This window comes from Pituophis catenifer, unplaced genomic scaffold, assembly GCF_029215685.1.
Source record: "Pituophis catenifer annectens isolate HBS135680 unplaced genomic scaffold, rPitCat1.0.hap2 SCAF_1, whole genome shotgun sequence".
Lineage (NCBI taxonomy): Eukaryota > Metazoa > Chordata > Lepidosauria > Squamata > Colubridae > Pituophis > Pituophis catenifer.
The window spans coordinates 209517760-209536166 of record NW_027256881.1 but is presented as its reverse complement, the minus strand read 5'-3'; the positions used below and the strand labels follow the sequence as shown (position 1 = coordinate 209536166).

General features: G+C 41.8%; 1 protein-coding gene across 2 annotated transcripts in view; it reads left to right on the top strand.

Moving 5' to 3' along the window:
• Positions 1-18407, top strand: part of EPC2 (enhancer of polycomb homolog 2) — a 70665-nt gene that overhangs the window by 37751 nt on the left and 14507 nt on the right. For both annotated transcript variants that reach the window (XM_070944659.1, XM_070944692.1), the window contains 6 exons: positions 9406-9551; positions 12524-12730; positions 14094-14242; positions 14945-15077; positions 16587-16778; positions 17274-17363. In XM_070944659.1, coding sequence (XP_070800760.1) covers positions 9406-9551; positions 12524-12730; positions 14094-14242; positions 14945-15077; positions 16587-16778; positions 17274-17363 — 917 coding nt within the window. The remainder of the gene's footprint in view (positions 1-9405; positions 9552-12523; positions 12731-14093; positions 14243-14944; positions 15078-16586; positions 16779-17273; positions 17364-18407) is intronic.

Sequence of the window (18407 nt, the reverse complement as noted above, 5' to 3'; positions counted from 1 at the left end):
TCGCCGCCTCCTGTGGCTCTGACAATGGAGAGCAGACAATAAGTCAAAATGGCAGTTGGCTTCCGTCCCTTTCAAAGGGGCGAATCTTTTTGGTGATGCGCTTGACCCCATCCTCGTTGAGGATAAGGACAAGAGGAAAGTGATGCCGACCTCGTTCGGACGGGGAGATCGCCGCTACTCACCTTATTCTCAACGGCCGCCCTTTCGGTCAGATTCCGGACCCAGTGGGTCTTACCAATTCCGTCCGCCCTCTCAGGGGTTTTACAGACCCTCTGACAGGCCCAGCTTTCGGGACCAGGGCCGTCAACAGCCTCCCTTCAAGAGACCCTTCCGGGGCTCGGGCTCCCGCCCCTTCCAAAGGGGAAAGTGACTCCCACCACTCGGCTTCCATTGGCGGTCGCCTTCACCTTTTCATGGACCAATGGGAGCGGACCACTACAGACGCGTGGGTCCGCCAGACCATTGGCCTGGGCCTCACTCTAGAGTTCAGCTCTCTCCCTCCTCCACGATTTATCAGATGCCCCGTTCCATCCAACCCGGAGAAACGGGACTTATTCGAGACGGAGATTCAACATCTCCTGGATATCCGGGCCATAGAGGCGGTCCCTCCTTGTCAACACGGGACCGGCTTCTACTCCGTCTTTTTCCTGGTGGCCAAAAATTCTGGAGGATGGAGGGGAATCTGAAGGCACTCAACAAGTTCATCAAGTACCGTCAATTCAAAATGCAGACGCTGCGGTCAATTGTGGACTGTATTCGCCCCGGGGACCTGATGACTTCCATCGACTTGAAGGAAGCCTACCTGCACATTCCAATCCGTGCAGCACATCGTCGCTTCCTGCGGTTCACCTACAACGACCTGCATTTCCAATACCGGGCAATGCCATTTGGCCTGTCGTCGGCCCCGCGGGTCTTTACGAAGGTGTTGGCCGCCATAGCCGCTTCTCTCCGGCTGATCCCCGTCCGGCTCTATTGCTACCTCGACGACATCCTCATCCTGTCGTCGTCGCCCGCTCTCGCTCTGAAGGATCTCGAGTTGGTGACATCCTCTCTTTGGTCGCACGGCTTCACGCTGAACGTCAGAAAGAGCCATCTCCATCCCACCACTCGGATTCTCCACCTAGGGGCGATCCTAGACTCTCAGCTGGGCATGGTTTTGCTGTCGGAGGATCGTCGCCTCAGCATTCGCTCCTTGGTTCTCCAGATTTTGTCGCTTTCCCGGGTACTGTTGCTGCTCCTGTCGACTCTTTTAGGAAAAATGATATCCTGCATCTACATTGTACCTTGGGCCAGATTCCACTCCAGGCCCCTGCAATGGTACCTGTTACCTTTTCAGAAGACACATCGCAGCAACTCCAGGTCCTGAGTCCAGTTACCACTTTCTCACAATCGGCGGATTAGATCCTTTTTGAGGGGCGCATCTAATCTCCGCCCTCCATGTATCCATCAATATCCTTCCTGGGATCTCCCTCTGGTCCTCCAAGCCCTCACGGCTCCTCCTTTCGAGCCCTTGGAATCTATTGGACTGCGTTTTCTGACTCTCAAGGTCGTGTTCCTGATCGCGGTGACATTGGCTCGACGGATCTCTGAATTGGCTGTCCTGTTGGTTCGGGAGGATTTATGTATATTCCATTCTAATCGAGTCGTCCTCCGGATGGACCCCTCCTTTTTCCCGAAAGTCAACTTGATTTTCCACCGCGCACAGGAGCTGGTCCTTCCTGATTTTTGTCCGGACCCCACACACCCGTTGGAGGACCAGTGGCATACCCTTGATGTTCGGAGGGCCCTCCGTCGGTACATCAAGAGGACCTCAGCATTCCGTCGTTCTGAATCTATTTTCGTTTCTTTTCTTCCGGCGTCTGGGCCAAAAAGTTTCGTCTACTACGATTGGACGATGGCTAAAAGCCTGTATCTGTAAGGCTTACTCCGTGTCAGGCAAGCCTCCTCTGGGCAAAGTCCTCCCTCATTCCACCTGGAGTGCCTCCACATCAGCTGCGTGGGCAACTCAAGCCTCTGTTTCGGAAATCTGCAGAGCAGCCACCTGGACCACCTCGTTCCCGTTCATTAGACATTATAAGATTGATTCTTTTGCAGCTGCAGATGCATCCTTTGGCCGCTGTGTTCTACAATCGGTCACTGCTCCAGTGCTTGCCCCAGACCTGCCTGATGGCCCCCCCCCAACTAACTTGCTTCGGTATATCCCACGCTTTGGATTCTCCAAGCAGTGTGCTGGAGAACGAACGTTGCTTACCTGAACGTTCCTTCTCGGCGCGCTGATGGGGAATCCAACCCTCCCTACCTTGAGGATTCAGGTCCGGTGCTTTGATTGTGGACTACCGTCTGTTCTTTACCTGTTCTTCGTGAACTAAACTGACATCAGTCAGGCAGAAGAGGCAGAACCGAGGCAGAAAATTTAAAGGGATACACTCAGTCTGACAAGCTCAACGTGAACATTACCCACGCTTTGGATTCTCCATCAGCGTGCCGAGAAGGAACGTTCAGGTAAGCAACGTTCGATTTGGCACTCTGTCCAGTAAGAATGATTTTAATATTTTAAGCCTTAGAATAGGCTTACTTAAAAAAAAAAATCTGTAAAAACAGGATCTCAACACTGGATGGGGTGAGTGACATCCAGGCATTGAAAGGATATCTTGCTCTAAGTTTAAATCATAGTCTTTCTCCATTGTGGTGGTGATAGCATCCAGGAATGGGTAGTCCTTGTCTGTTAGCTGATTGGACTGAGTCTGTCAAAGCTGTGAAGACACACCTCCTTCACCAATGGTCCCCAGCTTTTGACTCAGTCCTAGCTAAGGACAGACGTGTTTCTCAGGTGTACAAATTCCTGGATTCTTTCCCTCAGGAGCCTTTGACAGCGATATTACACTTGGACCAACCTACACTGCATACCAGCGTGAAGACCTTTTAGCTCGAGCCTACTGAGAGCCGCGCGGCAGCAGGTCAGGTTACCAGGAGGTAATCCTGACAGGACAGCGTGCACGAGCTTCACTCAAAGCTGCTGGCTCTGGGGCTTAGGAGAGAGCAGGCTTCAGCGCTCCTCTGTATTTTGGCTTGGCGCAAGCTGCTTACCCTGCCATTAGCCAAGGGAGCGCCCAGCTGTCAGGTAAATCTGGGACTGTCAGACAGACAGCCGACAGATCGGAAGCGATAACCCTCAGCAATTCGAGCCCCTGCCTGGTCACTGGGTATACTTGCACAGTTAACGTCTGCCACAATCTCAGCAGCAGTGCCCTTGCCAGGCGAATCTGCTTGGCGGGATTTTTAAAATGGAGGCAGCAGCAGCCGTGTTTAGAGGAGAAGCCACATCGGCTGAGACAAACCTGGCTCTCTCTAGCCAGGATGGCAACGCTGCAGTGGCCTCGGGACTGAGACCTGCAAGCAAAAGAGCCGCAGCAAAGCTCTCTAAGCAAAGCTCCAGGTCCTCTAAGAAGGACTCCAAGGCCATGGAACGGAAGGCTGTGCGATGCCAAAAGGTGATCGACCGCGAAGTAGCCAGGACACAGAAGGAGGCTGACTGCCACAGGGAAGCGTCTCAAACTGTCTGCCAAGTCGGTTTCCCCCACTTTACTGTGGAGCATTAGAGTTGCCTGATGTTTTTGACAGCCGGCCTCCACAAGCATGGTCTCCAGATAATGCTGGAGAGCAGCCTTCTGCTGCAGTCTCTTAATCTGCCCAGCAACAGTGAGTCTTACTGCCTCTCTCTACACTTGCTTCTTGGCAACAGCTCTTAATGTAGAAAAATGCCTCCGTAGAGGCAACCTTCACCCCAGCTGCAGCGGGGCTTCGCTTAGGGAGTACCCAAGAGCTTCAAATCCCTGCTAGTATGGGAGCTTTAATTTTTGAGACAATTAAACAAGGCGTAGCAGCCAGTTTACAACAAAGCCAGAGAACTGCTTCAGTTCAGTCTGAGCATCCCTTGCCTCCAGACCTTCATCAACTGGCCCAGGCCTCAGGGGAAAATTTCTTCACGCAGGAACCGCACACTCCTGATTCCTCCAATCAGTCACCTTCGGAGGAAGAGACACACAGAGACCTAGAATTGCCAGAGGAGAAAGGTTTAATGCCTAATCAGCCAGCCTTTGCTGGTCTTTTTCGTCCATCCTTATTCAAATCTTTGTTTTTTAAAGGTAAAAACACTGCATGCCTGGGACCCACCTGCCATCACCAGATCTGACATCAGAACCTGCTGATGATATGGACTCACTGTTTTCTGAACCAACCACAGAGGCTGAAGTGGTCCCTTTGCCCAGGCTGTTTTTGGATGTGGTGCAGAGGCAGTGGGCCTCTCCAGGGGCAGGAGCAAACCCCAGCAGTCTGGACAAGAGATTTTATAAGATGGGTCCAGACCTGTCTAAAGCACTTCAGGTGCCTGTGTGGGATGCCCCAGTGGCAGTGTTAGCTGCACCTTCTGTGATGGCAGATTCACCGGAGAATGCTCTCCGACCTGAAGACAAATGGGCAGAGCAATTGCTTAGGAAGGCCCATCAAGCGGCCTCCTTTTTTAACAGAGCCTCACTGCTCTGGCTGTGACAGCTGCAGGACAGAATTCCCACGGGGGACACAAGATCCCATCTAGACATTAACAAACTAGCAGCAACTATGGACTCCCCCCCCATGGCCCTTTCATGGGGGAGGAAGTCATACATTCAGACGCCCAAAGTAAGTGCACTACCAACCCTCCCATTGGGGGCTGCCTGGCCCTTTTTGCCAGCCATTGGGATAACATCACCACGGATGCTGGGTCCTGGAGATGGTCCAGTTGGGCCTCTCCCTAGAATTCCTCTCCACACCCCCAAGGTTTTTCATTCGTTGTCCTGTTTCACGGGACAAGTCGAAGAGGGTCCTCATGGAAACTGCTATTAAACATCTTTTGGACAATCATGCGATCCAACTGATTCCAGGGGACCAAGAGGGGATGGGATTCTATTCCATCCTCTTTGTGATTCTAAAAACTTCGGGGGTGGGGGATGGAGGGCAATTCTGGACCTGAAACGGCTAAATAGCCTTGTCATCTATAGGTGGTTCAAGATGCAGTCATTTCAGTCCATTTTGGATGGAGTCAGAGCGGGTGACTTCCTTACCTCCATTGATTTAACAGAAACATGTTCCTATTTTACCAGAGCATAGACCTCAGGATCACCATCCAGGTGCTCTAGGACAATGGGTTTTCCTTAAACACGACCAAGAGCCATTTGTCACCAACAAACCAGTTGCTCCATTTAGGCGTGAAAGTAGACACCATTGAATGGAAGGTAAACATATCCCAGGAGCGCCAGAGAGTATAAGGGAATTAGTAGGTCAGGTCAGAAGGGAACATGCCGTATCCCTGGCCCTTCTCTCGCAGCTCCTGGTGTAAGGTGATGTCCTGCATTTCCATCATGCCTTGGGCACACCTGCACATCAGGTCCCTCCAGTGGTTCCTCCTTCCTTACCAGAGGAACTGCAGGAGCCACTCTCCATCCAAAGTCGGTACCACCAGAGGTGATCCATTCCTTCCGGTGGTGGGCTTCCCAGGCAATTTCAGTGGAAAGTCTATTCAAGGAACTGGAACGTCTGACAATTATGACAGATGCCAGTCTCTTTGGCTGGGGAGCACATCTCCAAACCAGGATGGCTCAAGGACAGTAGTCACAGGCAGACCTGGGCCACATTATAAATTGGCTGGAACTCAGGGCAGCCCACCTGGCTCTCAGACAGTTCCAGAACATGGTATCGGACAGAGATGTCTTGATTCTGATTGACAATATGGCCACTAAGGCTCACATTAATTGACAGGGAGGAACCACTCCAGGAGCCTTAGGAAAGAGGCAGAACAAATGTGCCTGTGGGCGGAGAGGCACCATTTGTCTCTCAGGGAGGAGCATATTTCAGGGGTCACAAATGTGCAGGCAGACTGGCTTAGCAGGGCCATAGTCACTCAGAGTGGTGCCTGCATCCGACTTTGTTTCAGGAGCTGATGGAGCACTTCAGACGGCCAGTCATGGACCTCTTCGCCACCCAGGACAATGCTAAACTCCCAAGGTTTTTTGCGAGATTTGCAGTACCGGGGTTGGAAGGGATCGATACACTTCGCAGTCTTTGGCCCTGGGAACTCCTCTATGCCTTTCCTTCCCTCCCATTTGTCCCGAGGGTGATCTGAAAGATTTTGGTGGAAAGGGCAGAGGTGCTGCTCCTTGTGCCCCACTGGCCCAGGCGACCATGATTTGCCAACCTGGTCGCCCTGTTGGAGGCCAGTTCTTGGAGGATACTGCCGGAAGAATCTACCTCAACCAGGGGGGCCGTGGTCCACCCAGATCCACATTGGCTACAGCTGACCGCCTGGCTTTTGAGTGGAGATCTCTAAGCCTGGACAATTACTCCTCCAGAGTTATACAAACTATACAGGCCTCCAGAAGAGCTTCCACTGATTGAATATATCATGCGACCTGGAAGGCATTCTTTGCCTGGTGCTCCAGGTTGGGTTTGAACCCAGCATCGGTATCCGTGCCCCAGATACTGGAGTTTCTCCAGGGGGGTGCAACAAGGGGCTATTGCCCAACACTATCCATTGTTAGGTGGCTGCCCTATCCTTGGTCCTTTCCTGTGGGGATCTGCAGTCCCTTGCTTATCACCCAACCGTCCGCAGGTTCATTAGGGGTGCAATGAACCTGAGGCCTCCAGTGGTTCACAGATACTCTACATGGGATCTGACCAAGGTACTGCACTTGCTGACCGAGGCCCCATTTGAACCACTGAGATCGGCCACAATGCATTTCCTAACCTGCAAAGTGGCCTTCCTGGTAGCCATCATATCGGCTAGACGGATTTCTGAGCTGGTGGCACTCTGTCAGGAAGGACCTCTGTTTCTTCCATCCTAATTAGGTGGTATTGTGGTTGGACCCTTCCTTCGTGCCCAAGGTGAACTCCTGGTTTCACAGGGCTCAGGAGCTTATCTTGCCCAACATCTGTCCTAATCCAGTGCATGCCTGGAAAAGAAGTGGCACACCTTGGACGTGAGGAGGGCCCTCTGCATCTATATTAAGAGGACTTCCTCCTTCAGGAAGACGGAGTTGCTCTTTGTGTCTTTCCAGCCTTCTACCCTAGACCACAAAGTCACTCCATCGACCGTGGGGCACTGGATTAGGGCGTGCATCGCCAAGACCTATGAGATCCAGGCCCTTCCGTTGCCTAGACAGATAACGGCCCTTTCCACAAGGAGTGTGGCCACGACAGTGGTGTGGGCAACGCAAGCCTCTATTGAGGAGGTTTGTCATGCAGCTACATGGTCCTCTCTGTCCCCTTTCATCAGACATTATAAGCTGGACACCTGCACTTCAGCTGAAGCAGCCTTTGACAGGCAGGTCCTCTAGAGGGTCCATTCTGATTAGGGGACCTCAGACCAGACTGCGCCCACCAGTAGGACAAACCAGCTTTGGTATGTCCCATTCCTGGATGCTATCTCCACCACAATGGAGAAGGGGCGTTGGCCTTACCTGATATGCTCCTTCTCGTTGGGTGGAGATAACATCCAGCCCCACCCTGAAAGACCGTCTGGTCCTGGGTCCAAAGGGAAGAACATTGGAACAAGGCACGCCAAGTCTGTCACTACGTCTTTGCCAAAAGCTGGGGACCGTTGGTGAAGAAGGCGTGACCTCACAGCTTTGACAGACTCAGTCCAATCAGCTAGCAGATGAGAACTACCCATTCCTGGATACTATCTCCACCCAACAAGGAGGAGCGTATCAGGTAAGACCAACGCCCCATCACACAATAAACTTGCCAAGTTTCTCTGCTATCAGAAGCTTGCTACACCACATCTCACATACATCCTTCTCTAGTGTTGCCTAGCCCAGGGGTCACCAACCTTTCGGACCTCAGGGACCACTAAATTCATAATTTTAAATCCTATGGACCACTAATATGATCTGCCTAATGACCAGTTGGGTGGGCGTGGCTAGGTGGTTCATGTGACTGGGTGGGTATGGCCAACTCAATGTCACGTTGAGGGGCACCTCGCCAGCCTCTACTTGCCCCTCCCAGCCACTCCTAGCCTCCCCACTCAGGTTCCTTAGAGCCCCAACAGGAAGCAATTGTTGGAACTAAACAGCCACCATGAGAAAGAGTTGGCAAAACAGCTCAGTTCAAATTGGATCTGACCGAGAAGGAGGCTCAGCAGAAGCACCTCACTGAGGACTATGAGCATAGGCTTTCCAAGCAGAGGGAAGACTGCAGGAGTGTAAGGCCAGGTACCGGTGCCTGGATGCTCAATGGGCTGAGAGGATCAGTCACTTCCAGGCCATGATGCAGTCCCACTGGAACAAGGTCCTCCAGCTCTTCACCACCAGCAGTGCTTCCCTCCAGCCTTTGCCCAAAGCCCTGCACCAGGAGGCTGAAACAGACCCCAAGTTGGAATTTCTTCCCCCCTCTGATCCACACAAAAAGACCCCAAAGGGGGAGACTCTCTGCAGCAACACAAACGTTCATTGCATGTATCCAGCCCAGGGGTCATAGTTTGAGGACCCCTGACTTAGTGCAATATTAAAAATGCAAATAATTTTTCCGCGGACCACCAAAATTTTCTCACGGACCACCAGTTGGTGACTGCTGGCCTAGCCTATGGCATACACTTCACAAGAAGTATTGCTTTCAGATATTGCAAACTTTAGAAACGAGGCTGAAATATATCTGCGTCCCAAAGCCTTTGTTCATTTAATGAAATGTATTATAGTTTTTGGTTTTTATTTTAGTTGCATTGATTTCTGCTGTTTGATATTCAAAACTTTTATAAAAAAGGAAGGCAGATATAACTTTATGTATTTAACCATGATATGGGTAAGATTTAGTTTAATAGATAGGATATAAAGTCAATAATAAATACAAAATTTTAAAATCAGCCTTTCCTAAATGCCAGTAAAGAAGTGATAAAGGGATCATTATAAAGGTCACATGGTTGTGTTAAAATTATGATACAATTTTCTCTATTTTCTGTTGTAATTTATTTTATTGTTTTGAAAATGTGTTTAAAACAGTCTACTGACTTAGGGTATTAAGATCCAATATCTCACAACTTGATTTGTTGTAAATGTTTTGCAAACAGTACCTTTTCCCATTGTATTAATTCTGATGATTCTTTCTTTAGTAAATGTATTATTTTGTCATAGTTGCTTAATAAATATTTTTCTGCAATTCAGGCACTCTGTGGCTCTGACACATGTAATCTTTCTTAACTTCTTCTCATTGGTGGAGGGAATGGCTTGACCAGTAATAAAAATATGTCTTTTGTCTCCAATACTTGAACTAAATAGCCATTCCCCCCCTGCCCCCTCCCGGCCACATATAGTTCATTAGCATAGTTATATCCATTTAAGCATGCCATTTTAAATTAAACTTTTTTTTTCTGTGTTTCAGCCTTTAATCTGGACAATGAACAACCTGATTATGATATGGACTCGGAAGATGAAACATTATTAAATAGGCTTAATCGGAAGATGGAAATCAAACCACTGCAATTTGAAATTATGATAGACAGGCTTGAAAAAGCTAGTTCTAATCAGGTATCATGAATTCAACAACCCCTCTCAACTTTTCATTAAGCAGTTGCAGATAAAACTGAATTTTTATTAGTTTTGCTAAATGTGGATGCCTTTATTTACAATGCATAAGTAATTTCTTATTATCAGAAATGCTAAATATACATCCTTCATACTATATAAAGAAATTAAGAAGAAATATTATGATATATAAATTATTCAAGGGGTATTTATATACATCCGTTTGCCTGGGGAGTTTTCCTTTCTTTGTTGCTCTCCCCTTTTTCCACTTTGTGTATATCTCTACCATAATATTTAGAGGCCTTGACTTGTGTGGAAATTGTTTCACTTTGAGAGCTATTTCTTATACCACATAGTAGCTGTTTCAGACAAGAAGACAAGATGATTTTAGGCAGGTAGTGTTTTAGGCTACTATGCCTTGCTTCTGTTGCTGCTGTGATGAATGCAATGAGAAAGCGATGATTTTCATAAATGTTATATTTGATGTATTGGAGAAACATTATTTTACCTGTTATTTCATTCTTTGATTAATACATGTACATTTCTGCAGTATGAACCATAGACTTAATCTCAAACTTCTATATCCAAATTGTCTTGAATTATTTGAATTACTACAGGATTCAGTGTCTGTTAATTATTTTAAATAAGTTGATGTAGAAAAAGACCCACATATCTTTTATGAAGCTAAACATTTTACTAGCTGTTATTCTACTTCAAAACATGAAACTTTTAGACACATCCTCAGCTTCTTGATATTGCCAAGTGGTAAGATTTCAAAATAAAAAAAGCTGGATCCTTATGTTGTAGTAAGTGTATAAATGATACCAGAAGGCATGAAAGGGAAAGGAATGTCCTGAATTGATTGGCTTATTTGTATTCATATTGCCATTGCCTTTTATAATATAGATACAGGCCTCCACTCTTTGGACTGGAAGTTATTTACTTTAATCCAATAGAACATTTACATAATTTTTAAAAAAATCAAAATATCTGGAATACATATTTGCTTTTAAAAGTACATATCAGAAAGAGAAAGGAATTGAGTTAGGTTTTATGTAATATTTTAATGCAGGATACAATAAAATGTACATAGCTGTTATAAAGTGGGAAGTCTGGTCTTTCAACTGTGAATTAATTTTCCATTACCGTATTTTTTGGAGTATAAGACGCAAAAAAAGAGGGTGAAAATCTGGATGCGTCTTATACTCCGAATGTAGCCCTGCCCAACTTCTCAAACAGAGGTTTCAGAGGCTGAAAAAAGCATCAGAAAAGAAGCTTCAGAAAAGAAGCCCCAAAACAGAGCTTCAGAAAAAAAGACCTCAAGCAGAGCTTCAGAAAAGAAGCCTCCAAACAGAGCTTCAGAAAAGAAGCCCCCAAACAGAACTTCAGAGGCTTTTTTGGAGGCTTTCAGAGGCAGGAAAATGTTTTTTCTGAAACAGAGTTTCAGAAGTTTCAGAGGCAGAAAAAAAAAACCAAAAAAAAAAGCAAGGCACAGAGTTCACAACCAAGGGACCTGTTGCTAAAATTCACCTCTGGAAACAGCTGATTGGGGGTATTCTGGGAAGACCGATCCACCTGCCAATCAGCTTTTTTCTGATTTTCCTCCCCAAAAACTAAGGTGCGTCTTATACTCCAGTGCGTCTTCTACTCAGAAAAATACGGTAATTGATCATTTACATTTGAAAGAATAATTATGGTTATGGTGGTCAATAGATTTCAAATGCATACCGGTACAAAAATATATATATATATAATTTTTCAGGGGTGGGTCTTGAACTGTTTAATAGTTGTGGAGATACCTAAAATCAATGAATCTGCCATTTGGAAATTAAGAACCAATTCACACAATTTTTGCATGTAAGAATGACCACCCAGAACATCTGGGTATTTAATTTAAAAAGGTAACAAAAACAGACAGATCAAATTATTTTACTTTATCTAAGAAATATTCTCCTTGAAATAGATTACCAAGTCATCTTTAAAAACTATTGAGGGAGAATGAATGTGAGTAATAATTCATGTCAGCTCCAAAACCTGACTTTGGGAATAGATAAGATCGTTTTATTAGAAAGAAAGACTAAGAGTTCTAGGTAATTGATTTGAAAGGTTTTCTGGGTAAATTCCAATCTAAAGTTAATTAATTGAAGTCCCATTTAAATCAGTGATATAAATAGGTTGTAACTAACTGAAATCTCATGTATTGTAGTGGTAATTAGAAAGGACTAATTTTAGGTTGATCAGGGTACATTGGAGGTTTCTTCCATTTTTGCCATAGCGGAAAAGCTTCCTAGAGACCATTTCTCCTGCAGACTTACTGGAAGCATATTTGCTATAAATTCTAAGGCATTTATACATGCACTAGTTTCATGATATAATATCCAAAAGTACTTGCTAAGTTCCTAGAAGAATAAAATAAAAAAATATGCAGTAACTCTCGAAAAACTTTCTTTGACATAGGGAAAATTAAATACCTTAATTTAAATACTTGAGAAGCTGTTGGATAAAATTACAGTTATTTGGTGCACATTTAAAATTGTAGACAAGTTAGGTTTTAGTTCTTGATAATTTATACGCTTGTTGATGAGGGTAATTATATTGTATTCAGTTGTGTCATTCCAATGATTACAGTAGGATTTGCTACTAGAAGTATGACCAATTTCCTTGTGAGGTTTTCCTTTTACATTTGCCATGCAAGAGCTGTGGAGGATGTATCCAGGGGATATATAATATGCTATACATACATAAACACAGTTAATATAATACATTTCTCTGGATGTGTCCAGAGAATATAATAGAAAAAATTAGTTGTGGGTACATGAAGAAATTTTGGAGAAATGTATTATGTAACTGTTTATATATGTACAGTATTGATTCTACATTTCTTCACACAAAATTCACATCTTGAATTATGAAGAACAGCTACTAAAATGTCTAATATGATTGTTATAGAAATATGTTTTTTGTATCTTTTTCAGCTTGTAACACTTCAGGAAGCTAAGTTACTGCTAAATGAGGATGATTATCTTATTAAGGCTGTCTATGACTACTGGGTAAGGAAACGTAAGAACTGCCGAGGGCCATCCCTCATTCCCCAAATCAAACAAGAGAAAAGAGATGGTTCTACCAACAATGATCCCTATGTGGCTTTTCGGAGGAGAACTGAGAAAATGCAGACCAGAAAGGTAATTTTCTCAATTCAGTAGTTTTCCAGAGTGTCACTATTGAAGAATGGACCCAAATGCCTACATAGCAATGTAAAAAACTGACTAGAAACTGCAGCAAGCATTTGGTTGCAATTTATTGCTGCTAAATGTGGTGTAACCAGTTAACTGAATTTAGTGGGCAATTTCCCCCCCAGAAAAGTTGCATGTTGTTATAGTTGCTTTGTGTGTGCTTTTAAATGCTGCTTACATACTAAATTACTATCTATTTTGAGAGCTTATTTCCTATTAAAAACTGTGCAACCTGTATAAAAGTAAATAAATACAATATTCCCTAGAAAATTATTTACTGCTGTCAATATGTGGGTTTTCGTAGGGAGCTGCTATGAGAATTCAGTGTCCCTTTATCTAATTGTGGGACATTTACCATCATATTTTCCTGGTGGATCAAACTGCACATAAAACATTTGTTTTGTGGATAGCAGGCAATTTTATATCCAAGCCACAGTTTAAGGTGCAATACTATTTTACCTTTTCTTGAAAGGCAAATTAATTCATTAAGGCATGTGTTAAATTACTGCATGCATATACATTCGACAAGCACACACACATATGAATTTTAAGAACATGCATAGAGAACATCAGTAGGCTGTTTGTTTAACATATACTTTTGTTGAATGGAATTTGTGAGAAGATGATGCAAGAGGGCTTTATTGTGATAGCTGTGGGTGTTGGCATACCTAGGCCAACTTCTTTAACTGCCCAAATGTAAGATTGTGGAACTCATGGGATACTGCATTATAGTACTGAAATATCTCTGTGTATTTATTGTATTTTTATGATTTTGGAGATACTTGGATTTGGATATTCATGACTCGTATGAATTTATGAGATGCTTTAATTTTAAAGCAGAATTTAAAAAATTAATTTCCTTTCTCAAATGGCAAGTATAGTATATACATGGCACAGAAATCCATAGAGCTTGTGAAAAAAGACACACTGATACAAACAGACATAATTCTTTATTTAGTATTTCAATTCACCAGACAGGTACTGTTTACATATTTGTTCATTAAAGATTGGATTCAAAAGTGTGTTCCACAAAGGGAATATTTCTCTCCTAGGCAGGAGGATTCTCCTGAATTCTGGTGATTCTTTCTTCCCTTCCCGGACTGGCATTTCCCATTCTTCATGATTTTCTAGCTCTAGAATAGACTGTGGTGGTTCCAAGAAGCTGCAATAAAGAATGACAGTTCTGCTTCTAATGTTCTGGCTTAACCCCTCCAAATATTCAATATTATTAAAAGCCATATAAAGTCAAGTTTACTCAGGCTGACTATATCTTCCAGATATGTTTTTCATTCAGATACTTCCTTTCTAACAGAATCGGAAAAATGATGAAGCCTCTTATGAGAAGATGCTGAAACTAAGACGAGAGTTCAGTAGAGCCATAACAATTTTAGAGATGATTAAGAGACGAGAAAAAACAAAACGAGAGTTACTACATTTGACATTAGAAGTTGTGGAGAAAAGGTAAAACTTTTTTTTGAGTTAATCATTCTTATCAAGGAAAGTCATCTTGCACTCCAAATACTACAGATAGTCCTCAACCGAAGACCAGTTGCTTAACAATTGTTCAAAATTATGAAGGAACTCCCAAGAGCTACTTATGATCTGTTCTCAAGTGTTTTGGTGGCTACCCATACTCTGTGGTCACCTAATCACATGTTGAGGTCTTAGCCACAGGCTTGACTTTATGGACAGTTGCAGAATTCTGCAATGTTTTTTGTCAGATTCTGGTCTTTACTTCTGGTTTCTGGCAAAAAAATCCCCACCCATTAGGGAAAATGGTTTCATGTAATGTCTGCTGCATTTGCTTAACAAAGATAATAAAAAATAATCATAACTTCAAATCCAGTCATGTGATACCTGAACTTACAACCATAATTCTGGGCTCAACTATGGTCATAAATTGAGGACTACCTGTAGTATATTTAACCTGTAATATGCAGTTGCCTTAATTAACAAATATAATAGCAGCTTGTGTAGAGCATTATTCCATCTTTCATCAGTTGTAAAATGACCTTAAACAAAATAGTATTTTTCATCTGCTCTTCTGCATTTTAAAAGATGATCAGACCATCTTGTAGGATTTCTGTAAAATAAAAATATTTTTAAAAGATTAATTTATTATGCTATATTCATGATCTATAAGCTCTCTCACTCTTTTAAAAGATATCATTTGGGTGATTATGGAGGAGAAATACTTAATGAAGTTAAGCTTAATTCAACTGAGAAAGAGATGAACACCACTCCTGCAGCACTTCATAATGGAAATCACCACAAAGTTCAAGAATGTAAAGTTAAGGTGGGTAACTGACTTTAGTTGTTACATTTATTGCCTAATTAGAGGGATGTTATAGCTAGGTAATGTGGAAAGTATTAAAGGCTTTTCAAACACACGGTTCTTCTCTCCTATCATCTTAGATTTATTTCCATTAATGGCATCAAAGCAAAATAAAAATACATTTAAATTAAGCATGCTGTACATTAGACAGTAGATAAATACAATCAGTTATATGATACTACGGATAGCTATTTGAAAATCAACTTTAGTTGATCTGAGAAGCTGACCGTTTTTGAATTTAGAGCATTAACAACTTCATGTGGATCAGATTTAGTATTATTAATGGTAGTGCAAAGTTACTACTGTTTGTGCCAATCTCACTGATATCCTTGTAAAAATATCAGTATATTTAAGCTTGCATATATAACCCATTATACAGAATTTTCACAATTTTATGCTAGGTAGTTTTTCTTAATCGCATCTACTTATTCCTCAAAACTTGTACAGTTGTTAGTAAAAGAGTGGGAAAGCTTTCTGTAAGATACTGGGATGGTAATACAGTAAAGCCATAAAACAGATAATTTCCAGATGGTGATGCGTGTTTGTGCTGAGTTAGGGTATATGTATTAAGCTTCAATGAAGATTTCATGTTTTTCTTAACAGTCCAGTATCTTGATGCTGCAAAAATATAGTTTTGGGTGCTTGCAGGCTTTAGATTGCCCACACTATATTAAACACAACTCTGACAGAATAATATTGCCTCTTATATTTTTCACACCAGTATTTTGATTTAGCATTGCTTCTACATCTCTTAGGCAATGCATCATTAGGATTCTTTAAAAATCATTATGTTTGTGACAATTTTATGATCAGAAAAGAGTTTTCAATACATGTTAATTATTTGATGATTTTTTAAAAACAAAATCTAACACATTAGTCATTTCCATGTAATAATGAAGTTGTTTGCCTTTATTTCAGAGATTAGGCTTCCACTTTTGTAGGAAATAACATTACGCTTTTTTAAAAAAAATCCAGATATTTTAAAAAAGATTAGATTTGTTTAAATGTTTGTATTAACTTTGATGACATCTAGTGGTTATTAGATTGTAGGCATTTATCACTTTTTATTTGGGCTATTCTTGTTTTCCATGCTAAGCTCATGTAAAAATCTTAAAAATATAATGTTGCTGTAGCTATTTTTAAATTGAATTTGAAGACAGGAGAAAGATCCTTTTGAAAACCTTATGTTTTTCACTGGGGAGAAACAACGCATACTAGACATAAATTCTTTAGAAACACTAAATGTTTAAAATGTTAGTTAAAATGATACAAGTTAGTTTAAAATGATAACAGATAAAAACAATAAATATGTCTCAATCTTTGAATAATATATGCTGTACGTACTACTTGTTCAGAGTTTTGTAAATATAATTGGAGCGAATGGAGAAAAAATTATTTACTATTTCATGAAAATCATGTAATGATTAACAATGTGGGGGGTTTTGTCTAAAATTTACTGTATACAAACAGCATGCTCACCATTCATCTCTAAAAGAGGAAGTGTCTGATGTTGTCCGTCAAAAGAAGAAGTATCCAAAGAAGCCTAAACTTGAGAGTGTAATAAGTCCTCAGCAGTCTACTACTGAGCCCTTGCCTGTGATCAGTAAAAGTGATATCAAACAATATGACTTCCACAGTTCAGATGAAGATGAATTCCCCCAGGTAATACATGTTAGCCACATTATAAAGCAGATCTTTTTTATATGTAAGTGGAAGAATCCTGATTTATATTTGGATAGAAATGGGGGTGGCGTGAGGGGGAAGCAATATGAATTTGAATTTTTTAAATTCAAAAAAAGTTTTAAAAAATTTAAATTTAAAAAAAGGATTTGTGATTAAAGATATATTTAGGTAAAATACCATACAGTATATTAATAGTAATTTGGAATCCAAAGAACAGGTTAGGTTTGTGAAAATGACTAAAACATAGCTGAGTTTTTGAAAATTCACTGGGCTCTTTGGGCATTTGATGTCTCCGAATGTAATACAAACTATTATCAAGAAGCCTCTTCAGAAGCTATTCATTGAAATTCATTTTCACTTTTAAATGTGCATTTCCTGGTTTTAAATATGTTGAGTTGCTTGGCAGAGGAAGGAAATATTTGCCAGGAATGATAAATTAATCGTGTTTTTAAATTAGTTTTATTTGGCTTCTAGGTATCCTCACCAATATCTGAGCCAGAAGAAGAAAATGATCCCGATGGAGCCTGTGCATTCAGAAGAAGAGCAGGATGCCAATATTATGCTGTAAGATTTTTTTACTTTTAAAAAAAATCCTTTGCAACAAAATATTAATTTTTGATCAGAAGAGAAAACATATTTTGAATCTTTGTTAAAATTATCCTTCTTTCTCTACTTCCTTTTTACTGCAGGTATTTTTTTAGCAAGGTTTTTATTTATGAATGAAATTGCTTCAGATCATGTTAGCTATAGTATTATTAGCGAAGGCTATTAAATTTGACAAGTTGTGACCCTGAAGATGTTGAAGTATTTCAAGATACAGTATACTAGAGGACAAAATTGCTGGTTGCTTTTAATTATTGATATGGCCTTAACTGAATTAAGCACTGTAGTTGAATTATATCTTGGCCTGTATAGTATCAGTGGCTGTTTCTGTTTTTTTTCCTCTCAACATCTGATAGTTGATGCTCTGAAGTCTTAATTCAGTTTCAATATATGTTTTACTTGTTCAGTCTGCTTCTAGACTTAAATGATACATTAGGCGTTTAGAATTCAGACACGAATTCACGAATTCAGAATATGATTTCAGTTGTTTCAACTACTTTCCAGTTAATTTCTTGAAGTATATCTCTTCCTGTTTACAACAGTGCGCTTCTGGCTCTCATAAATAGAATTGAGGAAGCAGTCTTCCATTCTGAATTGAATCCATGATCTGCTTATCTATATTCTTGTAAAAATAGTGAATGCTTGTCTAAGGAGCAAGTAAAGTATCTGACTAGGAATTCCCTGGTATTCCTGTCCATTTTAAGAAATGGAAGGGGGGGGGATAAAATTTAAAGTGCTTAAATTTCAAAGATGACTTAAATGTTAGTAATACACTATACTTATTTGTTAGTATCTAGCAATGATTTCTATTTCATAATGGATCCCAACTATCAAGAAAGTACATTGGATGGGACCTAGGAAAAGGGTCTTCTCTGTGGTGGCTCCCTTCCTTTGGAATATAATTCCCCAAGAGATAAGATTGCCTTCTCATCTTGTTGCTTTTTTGCAAGGCCTTGAAGGGATGGTTTTGTGATGCTGTATGCTATTCAGAATCACTGTGTGTGA